Genomic DNA, 18,770 nt, shown 5'->3' on the forward strand with positions numbered 1-18,770 from the left:
GGTTGCATGTTTTAAAAACTGCAAATTGCAAAACTTGCAAGGGCAAAAGGCTTGACATCATTTTATCTAGTGGCAAATGGCAAATTTTCCTGCTCTGAAAAAAGCAACTGCCGTACATTTCTCATTAATGTATTTTTCATTAATTAGGAAGGTTCTACTCAAGCTTAAAGGTGGTGGCATGGAGTTTCTGCTAAAGTTTTTAGAGTTTAAAGTTTATTTATTAGTGTCACAAGTAGGCTTAGATTAACAATGCAATGAAGTTACTGTGAAATCGGAAAGTTGCACCCAGAATGTACCCGGCACTGCGCCCATTTGGCTGGGTTGAGTTTGCGACCAGTTCTCTGCATTCATTAGGATCCAACAGGGTTATCTGGAATCACGAGCTTTCGGAGTGCTGTTCCTTCATCAGGTGAATCACCTGATGAAGGAGCAGCATTCCAAAAACTTGTGATTCTAAATAAGCCTGTTGGACTTTAACCTGGTGCTGTGAGACTTCTTACAGTCCAATGCTGACATCTCCACATCGCATTTTCATTAGGATCGGCCCAATGGTGAAACGGCACAATCCAGCAGCGCAATCAATCAGAACTACTAAAAACCCAAATGACCGTCCTATGGATAATCAGCCTGGGAATCGACTTTATGAAGAAAAGTGATCATTTTGGAATTCTGAAACATTCTCATTGCTTTTCTGGTACTATCCCTCGATGCCCTTGAGGAGGTACTGGTGAGCTGCCAGGTGAAGAGGCATTTCTTCACTCAACGAGTGGTGAGCCTGTGGAATTCATTGCCACAGGAAATAGTTGATGCCAAAACATTGAAAGTATTCAAGAGGCGGCTGGATATAGCACTTGGGGCGAACAGGATCAAAGTTTATGGGGAGAAAGCAGGATTAGGCTATTGAGTTGGACAATCAACCACAATCATGATGAATGGCAGAGCAGGCTTGAAGGCCAAATGGCCTCATCCTGTCCTATCTTCTATGTTTCTATGCCTTCTTGAACAGATGCCATCCCTTTGGTGTAGATATACCCACAGTGCTGTTAGGGATGAAGCTCCAGGATTTTGACCTAGTGACAGTAAAGAAACAGAGATACATTTCCAAGTCAGAATGTTGCGTGGCTTGGAGCAGAATTTGCAGGTGGAAGTGTTCCTCGAGGTGATAGAGGTCACAGGTTTTCAATGTGTCATTGATAAACCTTTGGTGAGTTGCTGCAGTATAACTTGTAGATGGGACACACTGCTGCCACTGTATGTCAGTGGTGGAGGGAGTGAATGTCTAAGGTGATAGATGGGATGCCAAACAAGTGGGCTGCTTTGACCTGGCTGAATGATGTTGGGAGCTGCATTCATCTAGGCAAGTGGAGAGTATTGTATCACACTCCTGACTGATGTCATGAAGATGGTGAACAGGCTTGAGAATCAGGAGGAGAGTTACATGTCGCAGAATTCCCAACCTCCAACCTGTTCTTGACGCCACAGTATTTATATGGCTGATCCAATTCAGTTTCTGGTCAATGGTAACCCCTAGGGTGTTAATAGTGGGGCTGATTCAGTGATGGTAATGCCACTGAATGTCAAGGGGTGATGGTTAGATTCTCTTTTGTTGAAGATGGTCACTATGCCTGGCACTTGTGAGACACAAATGTTACTTATGAACCCAAGAGTGAATGTTGTCCCGGTCTTGCTGCATTTGGACATGGACTGCTTCAGAATGTGAGGAGTCATGAATGGTGCTAAACATTGTGCAATCATTGGTGAACATCCCCACTTCTGACCTTATGATGGAGGAAAGGTCATTGATGAAGCAGCTGAAGATGTTTGGGTCAAGCACATTACCCTGAGGTACTCCTGCAATGATGTCCTGGGACTGAAATGATTGACCTCCAACCACTACAGCCATCTTCCTTCGTGCCAAGAATAACTCCAACCAATGATGTGCTTTCCCCCTGATTCCACTGACTTCAATTTTTCTGGGACTCCTTGATGCCACACTTGGTCAAATTCTGCCTTGATGTCAAAGGCAATCACTTTCACTTCACCTCTTTTGTCCATGATTGTACCAAGGCTGTAATGAGGTCAAGAGCTCAGAGATCCTGGCTGAACCCAAACTGAATGCCAGTGAGCAGGTTATTGCTACTGATAGCATTATTGATGACCCCTTTCATCACTTTGTTGATATGTGGCATTAATTAGCCAGCTTGGATTTGTTCTTCCTTTTGTGGGCATATCTAGATAATTTTCCACATTGCTGGATGAATGTCAATGTTGTAACTGTACTGCACAGCTTGGCTAGAATGGAATATGGGCAGGAATATTGTCAGGGCCCATGGCCTTTGCAGTATCCAGTGCCTTCAGCCATTTCTTCATATTCAGGCAATGACTCGAAATGGCTGAAGACGGACAACTGTGACACTGGGACCTCTATGGAAGAACGAGATGAATAACCAGTCAGCACTTCTAGCTGAAGATTATTGAAAATGCCTTTCCTTTTATACCTATTGCTAGGCTATCCCATTATTAATGATGGGAATATTTGTAGAACCCCCTCCTACAGAGAGTTGCTTAATTATCCACCACCATTTATAATAGGATGTGGTAGGACTGTTGAGTTTAAGTCAGATCAGTTGGTTGTGGGATTACTTTGCTCTGTTTATTGCATGCTGCTTCCATTGTTTGGCATGTGAGTAATCTTGTGTTGTAACTTCACCTGGTATGCCTTAGGTATGCCTTGTACTGATCCTGGTATACGCTCTTCATTGAATCAGGGTTGATCCCCTGGCATGATGGTAATGGTAGAATGGGAGCTATGCCAAGTCCTGACATTAAAGACTGTGGTTAAATACAATTCTGCGGTTGCAGATGGCCCACAGTGCTTCACGAATGTCTAGATTTGAGTTGTTAGACCTGTTCAAAGTCTATCCCATTTAGCACAGTAGTAATCCCACAAACACAATGGAGGGTATCTTCAATGTGAAAACAGGACCTCGTCTCCACAAGGACTGTGTGATGGTCACTCCTACCGATAGTGTCATGAGCAGATGCACCTACGACAGACAGTTGCACTATGAAAGACAGTGCCAAGGAGATTTGTCCTTCATGTTGATTACCTCACCATCTGCTACAGTACCAGTCCAGCAGCTTTGTCCTTTAGGATTCAGCCAGTCCGGGCAGTGGTGGCACCACCAACCCACTCTTGGTGATGGGCACAGAAGTCCTCCACCAAGAATACATTCCGCACCCTTGCCACATTCAGTATGTTCTCAAAGTGGTGCTCAACATGGAGGAGTACTGATTCATCAGCTGAAGGGGTGGGGATTGGTAGGCAGTAATCAGCAGCAAGTTTGCCTGCTCTAACTTGGGAAGGAGTTGTCTTGAGGGTCCATGAAGTCAGAGCAGGCAAACTTGCTGCTGATTACTGCCTACCAATCCCCACCCCTTCAGATGATGAATCAGTACTCCTCCATGTTGAGCACCACTTTGAGAAAATACTGAATGTGGCAAGGGTGCGGAATGTATTCTTGGTGGAGGACTTCTGTGCCCATCACCAAGAGTGGGTTGGTGGTGCCACCACTGCCCGGACTGGCTGAATCCTAAAGGACAAAGCTGCTGGACTGGTACTGTAGCAGATGGTGAGGTAATCAACATGAAGGACAAATCTCCTTGGCACTGTCTTTCGTAGTGCAACTGTCTGTCGTAGGTGCATCTGCTCATGACACTATCGGTAGGAGTGACCATCACACAGTCCTTGTGGAGACGAGGTCCTGTTTTCACATTGAAGATACCCTCCATTGTGCTTTCACCGCTGCCAGTAGGATAGGACATACCCTGAGATGATGTGGTCGTGCCTAGGACACTGTTTGCGAGGCATGATTCCACGAGTGTAACTATGTCAGGCTGTTGCTTGACTAGTCTCCCAATTTTGGCACAAGGCCCTAGATGTTGGTAAGGAGGACTTTGCAGAATCGATGGGGCGAAGTTTCCTGTGTTGTTTCCACTGCTTAGGTCACGGCCATGTAATGTGTCCAGTTTCATCCTTATCGAATTTTCTATCGTGGTTTGACACAACTGAAAGGCTTGCTAAGCCATTCCAAACAGCATTTAAGAGTCGATCATACTTTTGTGGATCTGGAGTTGCAGTTGGCCGGAACAGCTAAGGGTGACAGATTTCCTTCCCTAGAGGAAATTAGTGAACCAGATGGGTTTTTACAACAATCAATGATAGTTTCGTGGTCACTGTTATTGGGACTAGTTTTATATTCCAGATTTATTAATTGCATTTAAATTTCACCCACTGCTGTGGTGGGATTTGAACCTGTATCCCCAGACCATTAGCCTGGATCTCTGGATTAGTAGTCCGGTGGCATTACCACTGTCTTCCCAATCTGATACAATTAAATGAATGACATCTTTTACAGCCAAGCATATGTGGCCAGTTTTGTGGATGGGCCCTTGGAAGGATTATCTTACAAACTGGAAAAGATTGTGTGGATACCAGACACAATACAGTTATAGGTATGACTCAGTTAAGCTTAAAACTCCATAACCTTTTGTGTGACTCAACTTGGTCCCACCCGGATTAAGCTGTTTGTTGGCCAAAAAATCCGTGTGGTGATTCCAGACTGGAATTCCTTTGGAAAGTGCAACTAAAAATCAAAATTCAATTACTTCTTGTAATGTTTATTCTTCAAACTGTGTGCAACCATGACTAACACCTCCTTATTTAATCTAATTAAAATGGCAAAATAAAAGCAAAACGTTGTGAATATGACTACATAATTCATTTGACAAAGAGTCATATTTGACTCGAAACATTAACTCCATTTCTTGCCTGAGTTGTTGCTTGCCCTGATGAGTATTTCCAGCGCTTCCTGTTTTTACTTTGCATATTATAATTAAGGGGCTTTCTGATGTCCTTGTATCTCACTGAGAAGTCATAACTGGTTTTTGTTTAAATATCTCAAGACAGCTGTGGGTTTTCATCAAAAGCCACTCAGCAAACAAGACAATACTCAGATAACTTACATTGGACACGTGGAGTGGCTCTTTGTACTGGGAGAGACGGCCAACTGAAGGCAGCCCAAAAGATTTGTAGGGGTCCTGGAAAAGCAGGTTCACACAAGAGGAAGCATTAACTTTCAGATAAAACACAGGAAGCAAGGTTAACTGTTCATACAAGCTGAAGCCATTGATGGGGCTATTTTTGATTACTTAAGACATTAAATTACACTTGGACCCTTTTCTGTCATTTTTATCACCAAGTAAATGACCAATAAACACCTCTCCCCATTCAGAGGATTCGCATTGGTTTCCTGATTAGCATAACAAGTTACAAAATTATTGGTGTGCCTTTAAAGACGACAGAGCAAGCAGCCGCACAAAGCCTTCAGGATGTCATAGGCAATTAAACAAGGATCACTCTATGGAGGGAGAAGAACTAAAGTTTGGGGAAGCTGGGGGAGGGGTAGCTTTTGTTCAACGTGCAACATTTAGCACGTGCAACATCAAGAGTTGTGCTTATTAATTTTATATTTCAATTTAACAGCCAAGCAATTCTATCCAAGCTCCAAATTCTCCATGAGGTGGTGTTTGTTATGAACTGTGATGCTAGCTAAAATTTACCTCTGCATACACCCTGCATTCAATTGCCCAGCCATTGATGGGAATATCAGCTTGCTTGTGGCCAAGTGGGTAACCCTTGGCAACGCGGATCATTTCTTGGACCAGGTCCAGGCCAGTAATACATTCGGTGACAGGATGTTCAACCTGCAAGGTCACAAATTGCCAGTCATTAAGGGAAAACAACGAAAGATGAGAATCTACACAAAGCTGGAAAATGCTTCAGCTCGCTTGCCAAGGACAAGACTGCTACTCCAATCTCTGCTTCTCAGTTCATTAACAGTAAATAAAAACAGAAAATTAAAAACACAGACACACAAACATCCTCACAAACACACACACATCCACACCACATCACACACAGCATAGAACACACACAGAATAGAGACACACATCTCCCTGCCACACACACAGAAAACACATACACACTCTCTTACAGCCCCAGACACACACACACCACATACACACAATACACTGACCACACTCTCTCAGTCTCATAAACACAGAACGCATATACACTCTCTCACACTCCCACAGATACGAACAGTCCACACGCACACACACACACACTCTCTCTCTCACACACACACATTCACACACAGACTCCACACACATACACACTCACTCTCTCTCACACCTGACACACTTTTATGAACATGCACCCTCCATGCTCCTGCACAAACTCCACGCTCTCACACACACACTGCAACCACACTCATACACACAATTCACACATTTACACACACAATCTACACCACATCATTCACAAACACATCATACCCCACATACACTATGCACACATCACAGAATACAAAACATAGGCAGGCATTGCACACAGACTCTCTCACACCCTCATAACATTCACAGATCTAGACATACATATACTCACAAACACATACACTTTCAAACATAGACACACACACACATATGCATACAGCATATACTACATGCATATACACAGATACTGACACACTATATTCAGAAATATGTACACACCCTCACACACAGACATATACACATAATCAGATCCTTATGTGGGCACATATACAAACGCTTAAACAAACATATGCACTCACACGCAGACACATACAAAAAAAGACAAGGAACACAAACTCTCAGGCAACCTCACCCACAGATGCATACAGACGAAATCATAGTTATGTAATCCTGTACAGTTTTGAGAAACCTTTATTTGCATCTGATTCAAAGTCTGCTCTGTTACTTAACACTGTACGCTCTGAAGTGTTTTGTGATTTCCTGACAAACAGTTTATGCTAAATCTCACCCATTTGCCTACTTTCCCTAACCTGCCCTGACAAGCAACCAGATTAATGTAATCTTACATCAACCCAGTGCAGCAGAAACGAGCAGATGGATCCTTCAGGTTTTTTTTTCCCCCTTCAGACGAAGCTGTGTAGTGCTTAGCATGCACAATAGCTGGACTGAACCAATGCAGTCGCTGTGCTATCAGCAAATTGCTGCTAACAGCTTCGCATGATGCTGTTAAGGGAATACCCAGTCTGAATACATGCATTGGCCAGTCTAGGTCTCTAACCTCAGTCAGGGTGGATAGAAGATGGAAGGCCGGGGAGGGGGGAGGGGGGTGGGGGGCATTTAATCTTGGCATTTGAAACCATGTAAATCAGGTGGCTTCATGTCAATAACACTCTGCAAATAAAATTCGATGTGGGTTTTCTGGATATAAGTGAATGTGCTGACACCCAGGTGAAACTCCAATGTCTAGCAAAATGTTACCAGACACTTGTTTACCGCGTGATTTCAGCAGAGACCAGCTCACTACGTACGGAACAGATGGTGCAATTAACTCAGTAAGGCTTTTATTCCACCGAAATCTTTTTCATAATTAACTGACACTTTGACATTTTTGTAATAAAAGTCATTACTTAAAAGAGCAAACAGTTTGTACAGTGTAAATCTGGCCAATGGGACTATGGGGTAAGCATCTTATTCTTTAAAGAGCAGTTTAGATACATGTCAAGAGGCATTCATATTGAGCAATCAATATTTTGATCAGGAAAAACCGTCTTCTCTGCCGCCTGAATTCTGCGCATGTTAAGTACAGGAAAACACAAACCCTTTTTTTTTCTATGTTTCAGCAATTAAACAGCTGAACTGTCCCAGTGTATATTTTCATTTTGGAGCAAAAACATTGCACAAGTCTCTCGGTGGATTTCTGTATTTATAGAACATTGAGAACAAACTGGACTGATCACCTTCCCCCAGTCGACTGGTCAAATGAAGAATGTTTTGGAAGGAAAGGCAATCAGGGCCAGAAATGGAGCTGTAAGAGAGAGCTTGCCAAAAAAAAACCTCTTTCTGGCTATCACACTGCTACACAAAGTCTTCAGAACCAATTTGCAGCAGCTCAGCTCACAGGTACGGTGCCTACTGTGGTTTCTGAGCCGTGCATATCAAAGGAGAGAAACCGGCCGAGGTTTCAGATCTTGATCGCAATCCAGTACCCCTGCTGAAAGTGTGTGTGTTTAACATTTGAATGAGAGGGTGGATCAAGCTCATCTGTGGTGCCCAGCGTGGTAGGTTAACGTGCAGAAGAAGCTCTCTGACCACAAGATAACACGTTAAAGGAAAGGTCACTTGGGATTTTTACGAAGGGTTTCTCAAATCATTCTAATAGAAGCTGACCTCTTTGCAGCTTCTTGAATTTAGGGATGGCGGGACGGAGGGGAGTGCACTGGGGGAGGGAGCAGGGCACAGTAAAGAATCATTCTCTAGGGTTGTTGACTGCCGTTGGATCCCCTGAAACATTGAAATATCTTCTGGTTAGGATCTGACTAAGGCTCGCTTTGCAGCCAAAGTGTTCCAGACACTCAACAGGATGAGAGACACTGCAGCAATTCACAAATAAGTTTGGCAGAAGGGTTTTGGGATCACCTCCATCATCTTCAACCATGGATTAAATGGATAGAAAGTCTTGCAATTCAACAGTGCCTTTATCAACCTCAGAATGTTCTTGGAACAGCATGGTGGCACAGCAGTTAGCACTGCTGTCTCAGAGCGCCAGGGGCCCAGTTTCAATTCCTGGCTTAAGTTACTATCTGTGCGGAGTTTACATGTTCTCCCTATGTCTGCGTGGGTTTCCTCCAGGTCCTCTGCTTTTCTCCCACAATTCAAAAGACATGTTGGTTAGGTGCATTGGCCACGCTAAATTCTCCCTCAGTGTACCCAAACAGGCACCAAAGTGTGGTGACTAGGGGATTTTCACAGTAACTTCATTGCAGTGTTAGTGTAAGCCTACTTGTGACATTAATAAAAAATACACTTTACAGCCAATTAGCATTTTTACAGTGTAGCCACTGTTGGTAATAGAGGAAAGGTGGCAACCAATCTGTGCATAGCAAGGTTCCACAATCAGCAATGAGATAGCGTAGCTATTCTCCTGGTGTTCCTGAGGGATAAATAGTAGCCAAACAGTGTTCATTGTGACTCTCTAGCATTTCTTCAAATATAGCAATGAAATATTTTATATCGAGAGGATAGATGGGCCCTTCCTTGGTTTATCATCTCATCAGAAAGATGGTTCATAAGAACATAAGAAATAGGAGCAGGAGTAGGCCACCTAGCCCTTCGAGCCTGCCCCGCCATTCAATAAGATCATGGCTGATCTGTCGTGACTCAGTTCCACATTCCCGCCCTCTCCCCATAACCCTTAATCCCCTCGCTTATCAAAAACCCATCAACCCACGTCTTAAAAATATTTAGCGAGGCAGCCTCCACCACTTCAACGGGCAGAGAATTCCAGAGATTCACCACCCTTTGAGTGAAGAAGTTCCTCCTCAACTCCGTTCTAAACCGCCCCCCCCTTTATCTTGAGGCTGTGCCCCCTAGTGCTACTGACCTTTCTGAGCGGGAAGAGTCTCTCCACCTCTATCCTATCCATCCCATTCATCATCTTATACGTCTCAATGAGATCTCTCCTCATTCTTCTAAACTCTAACGAGTACAAGCCTAGTTTATTCAGCCTCTCCTCATAGCTCTTCAGCACTCCCTCAGTTTTGCACTGAAGTGCCAGCCTAGAATGTGGGCTCAAGATTTCCAGTGCATAATTAATATCTAGCAGTGCGTAAAGTCAAGACTCTCCACAGGTTATATTTCACTCCACACAGAACTGGACTAGATTGTAGATGTTGTCTCTGAAGTGAGTATTTCCTTCATATACTGTGGCAATTACCAAAATCTTTCCCTTTATGAAAACTATGGAATCATAGAATTCTACAGTGCAAAAGGAGGCCATTGGGCCCATCGAGTCTGCACCGACCACAATCCCACCCAGGCCTTATCCCTATAACCTCGTGCATTTACCCTAGCTAGTCCCCCCAATGCTAAGGGGCAATTTAGCATGGTCAATCCACCTAACCTGCACATCTTTGAAGCATGGGAGGAACTGAAGCACCTGGAGGAAACCCATGCAGACACAGGAAGAATGTGCAAACTCCACACCTACAGTGACCCAAGCTGCGAATCAAACCCAGGCCCTGACACTGTGAGACAGCAGGACTACTGTGTTGTCCCCAATTATGAATGTACACAAAATAGCAAAGGCAAATGGAGTAACTAACAATTGACAACAATTTTAAAGTGTTTTTATTGCAATTACTTACAAAAATTCACAGTGAACGAAGAGGAGGATTTGGCAGCAAAGAGGCTTATTGTCTTACCATGATATTCATGGGGGTCACCAGATAAAGTTCCAGAATTGTGGGATTCCTAAGGTGGCTGCAGCACAGCAGGCCATTCAACCCACCATGTCAATGCTGGCTCTCTGCAAGTGCAAGTCAGTCCCCTTCGCCTTGCAATTTTTTTCTCTTTCGAAAGCCTCAATTGAATCTGCCTCCACCACACTCTCAGGCAGCACATTCCAGATCCTAACCACCCGCTGTGTAAACAAGCTGTTCCTCATGTCACTGTTGGCTCATTTGCCAAGCATCTTAAGCTGGTGTCCTATCGTTTTCAACCCTTCCAACAATTTTTAATTCAGTTCTTTTGAAAAAACATGACCAGAGAGATTGATGAATGTTCATGGGAAGACAAGAAGACCTATTTGATACGGAAATGAGCAATAAATATTGACAGCTCAGAGTTAATCTCTCTCTCTCTGAGTCTGGGAATACCAGAGGGTGCATTTCTCCTACATCCAGAACCAGGGCAGAAAACTTGTCTTTTCCTTTCTACTCATCATTCAGAACGACCCTGAGGTTTATGGTGAAAGCAGATAGGAAGAGCAGTACAACTGTCCATGTTTCCAGATGATGGATGTACTGGAGGGTTAGCGTGTGTATGCTTAACAGAGGCAGTCATGAATGGGAGTACACAACTGATCGTAGTGAGCACAGTAAGAACAGCCAGGAAAGGAAATGCTGTAGTTCCCACAGTGCGACAGATAGGAGCAGAATAAAGAAGCAGCACTGGTACAGCAGGAAGCCAGTCAGCCCCTCTAGCCTGTTCAGCTATTCGATCAGAACATGGCTGATGTGCATCTCAGCTCTATTTATCCATCTGGATTCCACATCCCTTAAGCCTACTGCATGGTGGCAGAGGGACCCAGGTTCAATTCAACTGTACTATTCTACTCTGTGACATCATAATAATGCCACACAATTTAATCACACTTGTGGCAGAAAGGACCCAGATTCGAGGCTCAGGTCACTGTCTGTGCAGCATTCTGCACGTTCTCCCCGTGTCTGCGTGGGTTTCCTCCGGGTTCTCCCGTTTCCTCCCACAGTCCGAAAGGCGCGCTGGTTAGGCTGCATTGGCCACGCTGAATTCTCCCTCAGTGCACTCAAACAGACACCGAGGGGATTTTCACAGTAACTTCATTGCAGTATTAATGTATGCCTACCTGTGAAACTAATAAATAAACTTTAACCACAGCACTGCTGTTTCACATCGCTAGGGACCCTGTTTCGATTCTGGCCTTCAGTGACTATGTTTGTGGAGTCTGCATGTTCTCCCCGTGTTTGTGTGGGTTTCCTCCGGGTGCTTTGGTTTCCTCCCACACTCCAAAGGTGTGAAGGATAGTTGCATCGACCATGCTAACTTGCCCCTTAGTGCCCCAAGGTATGTAGGTTAGGAGCATTAGTGGGGTAAATACATGCGATTATGTTGCAGGGGGGGAGGAATTTGGACTTGGGTGAGATGCTGAGTCGATGCAGGCTTGATGGGCCGAATGGCCTCCTTTTCCACTGCAGAGATTCTATGGTTGACCTCCAAATTATTTTTTGGCGGAGAGCGTTCCAGATTCCTACTACCCATTGTGAGAAGTGCTTCCTGACATCAACCCCGAACAGCCTGATTCGAATTTTCAGCTTGTCCCCTTGTTCTGGAGCCGCACCACCAGAGGAAACAGTTTCTCCCGATCTACCTCATTAAGTCCTTTAATCACCTTAAACAGCTCATTTATATCATTCCCTGATTTCCCAAACTCGAGGGAATACAGGCCCAATCTGTGCAATATTTAAAAATTGCTAAATGTTGATACGAGTCTTGTTCACAATCTTGCACAGCACCACGTCTCAACTTTACAAGTGGGTCTGATAAATTAGGAATAATATTAAAGAATGTTATGGACAAAACCTAAACCGAGTCATTTCCTCCCATTCCACTGCCAAAAGGAGTGGCAAGATTATGATAAAAATTTTAAAACATCCTGATTCAATCAGCATACAAAAGCTGAAACTGTGACTATTGCGTTCCGTGCACAACAACACCGCAGATGTGTGTGGGCACCTCTCTTGGGGGTCATGAGTAAACACCCATCCTCTACATTGGGTGGGTGGCTACAATTCTCAACATCACAGACGCACACACACACATATGCACGCACACGCTTGCACACACACACATACACACGCATGCACGCACACACACATGCATGCACACACACACGCATGCATGCACACACTCTCACTTTTACCAATGAACGTTAACATTTAGGCAAAAGCAAAAATGATCTAAACTCCTCAATACAACTCAGCACATTTTGCTTATAAATGCATTTCAATGAGAAAGAAAGAAAAAGATTTTCTAATTAGCCCCACTCACCTGTGCTTTCCCCACATCTATGCAAATTACTCCTTTCCAAGTATTTCATAGAACATATAGTGCAGGAGGAGACATTTGGCCCATCGAGTCTGCACCAACCACAGTCCCACCCAGGCCCCATTCCCCATAACCCCACATATTTACCCATGCTCATCACCCTGACATTAAGGGGCAATTTAGCATGACCAAGCAACCTAACCAGAACATCTGTGGAGTGTGGGTGGAAACAAGAGCAGCCAGATGAAACCCATGCAGATATGGGGAGAACATGCAGACTTCAATTTCCATTCCAATTCAAATTCCATTTCCCCTTAAATCCACCACTGAATCTGCTTCCACTGCCCTTTCAGCCAGTGTGTTCCTGTCACATCTCACTGCATTAACAAAACATCGCATCTCCCGTTTTGGCAATTACTTTCAATCTGTATTCTTTGATCACTCACCCTGCTGCCAGTGGAAGCAGTCACTGGAATTTTACCACCTCGCCCACCCGTGGCTTGTAAGGTCCCGCCCAAGGCCAACGAAGAATGCCGTTCTGTGAGCCTTGCCCTCCCCAGTAAAACTGCAGCCAGTTTCTCCTTATTTGCTCTATCAGAACCAAATTATGAATAACATCCTTATTCAACTTTCCCATAACCTTCTCTGCTCTAAGGGGAATAAACTCAGCTTCTACAGTGTCTCCACATATGTGAAGTACTTTATCCTTGGTAATATTCTGGTAAATCTGCTCTGCATCCTCGAACTATGTTCCCTTCTGTGAAACAACTCAGGGATCCTTGAAGAGAGACAGGCAAAATATTAAGAAAACCATTTTAATATCAAACCCACAACAAAGTAACCCTGACAAAACACCTTCCTGTCTTCTTCTAATGTAAGGTTTACTATCAAAGTCAAGAACAAAGATTAATGATGGTAAAACTTCACGCTTCGACATTAATGTTGTTCATTTGCTTTCTTTTAAAGCAAAGCACACATTTTTGTGTTATCCATAAAACACATCTCATTAGTCGGGGTAAGCAGACTGTTACTTTGAAAAGCCATTTTCAAAAAGGCTTGTTTTTTTATTGCTGACACCAACATAAATTTTAGTTTAACACAGCACGCATTCACCACTCTAAAAACTGAAAGGAAATTTTGGCTGCCAAGTGGGAAAACTATCAAAGCAATGTGGCTAGCTACATACTGGGGACCCTCTGTGGTACTTAACTGTACCCTCCTCAAGGTCACTTTGAAGCAAGGGACAAAGTGTATACAGTATCCGTAGCAGCAATTACATAGAAATTACAGTGCAGAGACTGGCCACTCAATCTGGTCTTTACGCTCCACACAAGCCTTCTGCCACCTTGCTTCATCTCACCTTCAAATACATCAATGGTCTTCACATTAACAACTCCTCGTGGCATCCATTTCAACAATCGCACTACTCTCCGGTAAGATAGATTCACCAAAGTTCCTGGTTGGGATTATTAATTTTAAAAAGTCATAGCACAGAAGGAGGCCATTTGGCCCACTAAGTCTATCTCAACTCTTTGTGAAGCAATCCAGTCAGTCTATTCCCCCATCCTATCCTTGTGCCTCTGCAAGTGTACTTGCTTCAAGTGCCCATCCAATCACACTTTGAAACAATAACAGGAAATGCTCGAAAATCTCAGCAGGTCTGACAGGATCATAGAGTAATTTCCCTACAGTGCAGAAGGAGACCATTCGGTCCATCAAGTCTGCACCAACCACAATCCCACCCAGGCCCTAGCCCCACAACCCCATGCGTTTACCCTGGCTAGTCCCCTGACACGAGGGGGCAATTTAGCATGGCCAATCAACCTAACCTGCACATCTTTGGAATGTGGGAGGAAACCGGAGAACCCGGAGGAAACCCACGCAGACACAAGAAGAATGTGCAGGTTCCACACACACAGTGACCCAAACTGGGAATTGAACTCAGATCCGTGGCGCTGTGAGATACTATGCTAATCACTGTGCTACCATGCCACCCAGCATGGACAGAGAATAGAACCAACATTTCGAATCTGGATGATCATTAAACGTTGGCTCTATTCTCTCTTCACAGATGCTGTCAGACCTGCAGAGATTTTCCTGCATTTTCTGTTTCTGATTCCAGTGTCCGCAGTATTTTGCCTCAGTGCACTTTGAAATCGTTGACTGCCTCTGCTTACACCACCCTCATTAGTAACGAGGTGCAGGTCATTACCACTTGCTGCATGAAAAATGTTCACGTGGTACTTTTCTGAGGAGTATTACGGAGCTTTTCTGTACCTGAAGCCGAGTGTTCATTTCTAAAAAATAGAAATTCTTCTTAGAATCCACAAGGAATTCCACTGTGCCAGCAGAGGAATAGCTGACGGCTTTAGCCAATGCTACAGCTTGTTCTCCCATTGCTCTCCGAGTCTCTGGGTCCAGAAAGGTGCTACAATTGAAAAAAAAGGAAATTTATCAGCACAAAGCCAACACCTTTTCACATCAACTGAGGTGCCAGCCATGGCTCAGTAGATAACATGGTCGCTCTGAAGGCTGTGGGTTCAGGTTCCATTCCAGGGACCACATAATCGAGGTTGACGCTCTCATTTCTAGTGCCGCGGGTGTGCAGCACTGTCAGAGGTGAGATATTAAACTATCCGCCCTGTTAGATGGGCTTCAAAGACCTGATGGTACAATCTCAAAGAACAGCAAGGGAATTCTGGCCAATATTTATCCCTCAACTCACATCACTTAGATCATCCTTCTTTATTTCCATTGCTGTTTGTGGGAGCTTGCTGTGTGTAAATTGGCTGCTGAGATTCCAGCATTATAACAGTTCAAAAAGTACTTTGTTGACTGTAATGTGCTTTGGGATTGTTCTGAGGTTGCAACAGACGCCACTAAAAATAAAAGTTTTTCTATCTTTCCAACTGACAATAAACAGCATAGATTTACAAGTGTGTCTTTAATGTAAAAGCCCCACAGCATTTCATGATGGGACTGAGAAATACAAGTATTTAAAAGATCCTGAGAAAGCTTTCAATGACAGACTGCCTCTGATATTTCATTCTGCCTGCCTGACAACCTGTAATGGATATAAGGCCAGAGCTACTGTCTTCAGTCCTCAGTACAAACTCTGTTCCCCACCAATGGACTCCATCCCTCGCCCTCATTACTCTCCGTGGCTTAGCCATACTGTTCACAACCAATGTGACACTGAGATTAACATCCCAGCATATATTCTCTCCATCACCCAGACCACCCATTTCAATCTCTGTAATAATGCCACAGCCTCAGCTCATCTGTTCCTGGAAACCTTATTGGTGCCTTTGTCAACTCTAGGTTTGAATATTCCAATGCTTTCCTGGTCGGTCTCTACTGCCCTTATCCTAACGCTTACCATGTCTCGTTCACCCAACGCCCCTATATTCGCTGACCTGCATTGGCCACCAGTCCAGCAACACTTACATTTTAAAATTTTCATCCTGGTTTGCAATCCTCACTCCACCCCCACCATGCGTTTTCCCCTCCCTATCTCTGTCCCTACCTTCTCCAGACCCGTAAATCTCCAAGATTGCTTCTCTATTCTAAATCTGGCCTCTTGAACACCCACAATTTTCTTCACCTCTTGGGATCCAATACTGGGCAACTTGAAATTCTTTTATTCATGATGTTAACCAAGAATAGAAGCTAATAAATAAGGCAATAATAGGAGAAGATGGTGGTGTAGTGGTAATGTCACTGGAAAAGTAATCTGGAAGTTCTGGCTATTGGCTTGGGCACGCACAGGTTCTAATCCCACCACAGCAACTGAAGGAGTTTAAATTTAATTAATAAATGCGGAACATTAAACTAGTTTTGGTAAAGTGACCATAAAACTATCATCCATAGGTTGTAAAAAAAAAGCACTGGTTCACTGATGTCATTTAAGGAAGGAAATCTGTCGTCCTTATCAGGTCTGACCTACATGCGAGTCCACAACAATGCGGCTGATCCTTCACTGCCCTCTGAAATGGCAGATTAAGCTACTCAGCTAAAAGGCAATAAGGGATGGGTTATAAACACTGGCCATGCCAGCGACACCCACATCCTATGAAAGAATAAATCATATTTTTAAATGAACGTTATGTTAAAAGGTCTTACCTTGGTGCTTCTTCAACTACTTTCTGGTTCCTTCTCTGAATGGAGCATTCTCTCTCGTTCAGCCAAAGTGCATTGCCATGCTTATCTCCTAAAATCTATGGGGGGAGAAATGTTGCTATTGGAAGGTATTTATTTATATGTAATCACTCAGCTAAATCACATTTAACATATCAAACCAAAACAGCATTAGCCATCAAATCATAGAATCCTTAAGCGCAGAAGGAGGCCATTTAGTCCATTGAGTCTGATACAATCCCACCCAGGCCCTATTCCTGATAACCCTGTTAATCCCCCTGACACCAGGGTCAATTTATCATGGCCAATCAACCTAACTCACACATCTTTGGACTGTGGGAGGGAACCAGAGCACTCGGAGGAAACCCACGCAGACACAGGGAGAATGTACAAACTCCATACAGACAGTGACCCAAGACCGGAGTTGAACCTGGGTCCCTGGTGCTGTGAAGCAGCAGTGCTAACTGCTGTGCCGTCCCTAATAACTGGTTACTTTTCGCATTTCTTTCCCAGGGAAACTTTATTTACCATGTTCTCAGTTAACAATCCCCAAAATTTGTCACTTTCTGAATATGATCTTTCTTCAAAGTTTCACACACCACAAATGCAGACATAACACGCTCACTATAACAACAGCCCTTTACATCCTCAGGTGCCTCTTTATCTTGCATGACTTCATAGTGTGGACTATTTAACTTCAGGAGCATGACAGCTGAGTATCCTTAGCATTAATAAATGCACATCTCCAGCAGAGATTACAGGGTGAGGAACAGGAATGAAATGTGTTCAATTTTCCCCATTCCAATCAGAGATGTTGAAACCAACTGCAAAGTCTGACTGACATCTTGGCTAAAATCAATCAATTCACCCAAGACTGCATTAAAGTTGGGATTTTTTTTTATAATCGTTTCAAATAATGAGGGCGCTTCTGATAAGGGCAGAAATTGCTGCCCATTCCTAATTTTCCTTGACATGGTGCCTTCTTGAACCACTGTAGTCCATGTGATGTAGGGACATCTACAGTGCTGCGAGGGAGGGAGTTCCAGCATTTTGACCAAATTATGCAGGAACAGCAATTATATTTCCAAGTCAGTATGGTGAGTGACTTGGAAGGGAACTTGCAGGTGTCCCATTCATCAGCTGCCTTTGTCCTTCTAAACATAGATCACGGGTTTGGAAGGTGCTGTTGAAGGAGCCATAGTGAGATGCTGCAGTGCATTTTGTACATGGTTCATTCGCCTGATACCGGGCGTTGGTGGAGAAATGAAATATTTAAGATGTTGGATGTGGTGTCAATCAAACAAGTTGTCCCGGTTGGTGTCAAATCTTCTTTGTGGATCATGTACTCCCTGAATTAAATCACCAAACCATCAACAGAGTGTCTGTGCTCTTTAGCATCAGGGATATACTGACATTATGAAATTGACTATTTTCCAGTGAAAGCTGAGAGATGAGCTGGTAACAGTCTTCAAAGTTATGAAGGAGATTGATAGGGTATTCACAGAAAAGGTATTTCTAATCAAGAGGAACAGCAAAACTACGGGCCATATATATAAGATAGTCACTAATAAATCCAATTGAGCTTTCTGGAATGGCAAAAATGTGGAACTCGCTTCCATCGGAAGTGACGGAGGTGATTAGAAAAGGTACATTGAAGAGGAAGCTACATAAATACATAAGGGAAACAGAAGCAGAAGGGTACGTTGAAAAGGTGAGATGACAAAGAGTAGGAGGAGACTCATGTGGAATGTAAACACTGACATGGACCAGTTGGGCTGAATGGCTCTATTCTCCGCAACAGAAACAATATAATTTCCAAGTCTTAAAAATTGAAATCTTAATTCTACCATTCCCAAGACATTCCCAAGAAAAAATATTTGCTGAGAGCGGTGATGCACTGAATTCAATTTTTTTTTTAATCAAATAGGTGGCCAAGG

General features: G+C 43.7%; 1 protein-coding gene across 1 annotated transcript in view; it reads right to left on the minus strand.

The window, feature by feature from the left end:
• Positions 1-18,770, minus strand: part of pcca (propionyl-CoA carboxylase subunit alpha) — a 337,158-nt gene that overhangs the window by 190,422 nt on the left and 127,966 nt on the right. The window contains exons 11-14 of the mRNA XM_080198059.1: positions 16,819-16,913; positions 14,974-15,124; positions 5,623-5,766; positions 5,026-5,100 (exon numbers count right to left, since the gene is read on the minus strand). Coding sequence (XP_080054185.1) covers positions 5,026-5,100; positions 5,623-5,766; positions 14,974-15,124; positions 16,819-16,913 — 465 coding nt within the window. The remainder of the gene's footprint in view (positions 1-5,025; positions 5,101-5,622; positions 5,767-14,973; positions 15,125-16,818; positions 16,914-18,770) is intronic.

This window comes from Carcharhinus amblyrhynchos, chromosome 10 (genome assembly GCF_965287045.1).
Source record: "Carcharhinus amblyrhynchos chromosome 10, sCarAmb.v2.hapA, whole genome shotgun sequence".
NCBI classification, from domain to species: domain Eukaryota; kingdom Metazoa; phylum Chordata; class Chondrichthyes; order Carcharhiniformes; family Carcharhinidae; genus Carcharhinus; species Carcharhinus amblyrhynchos.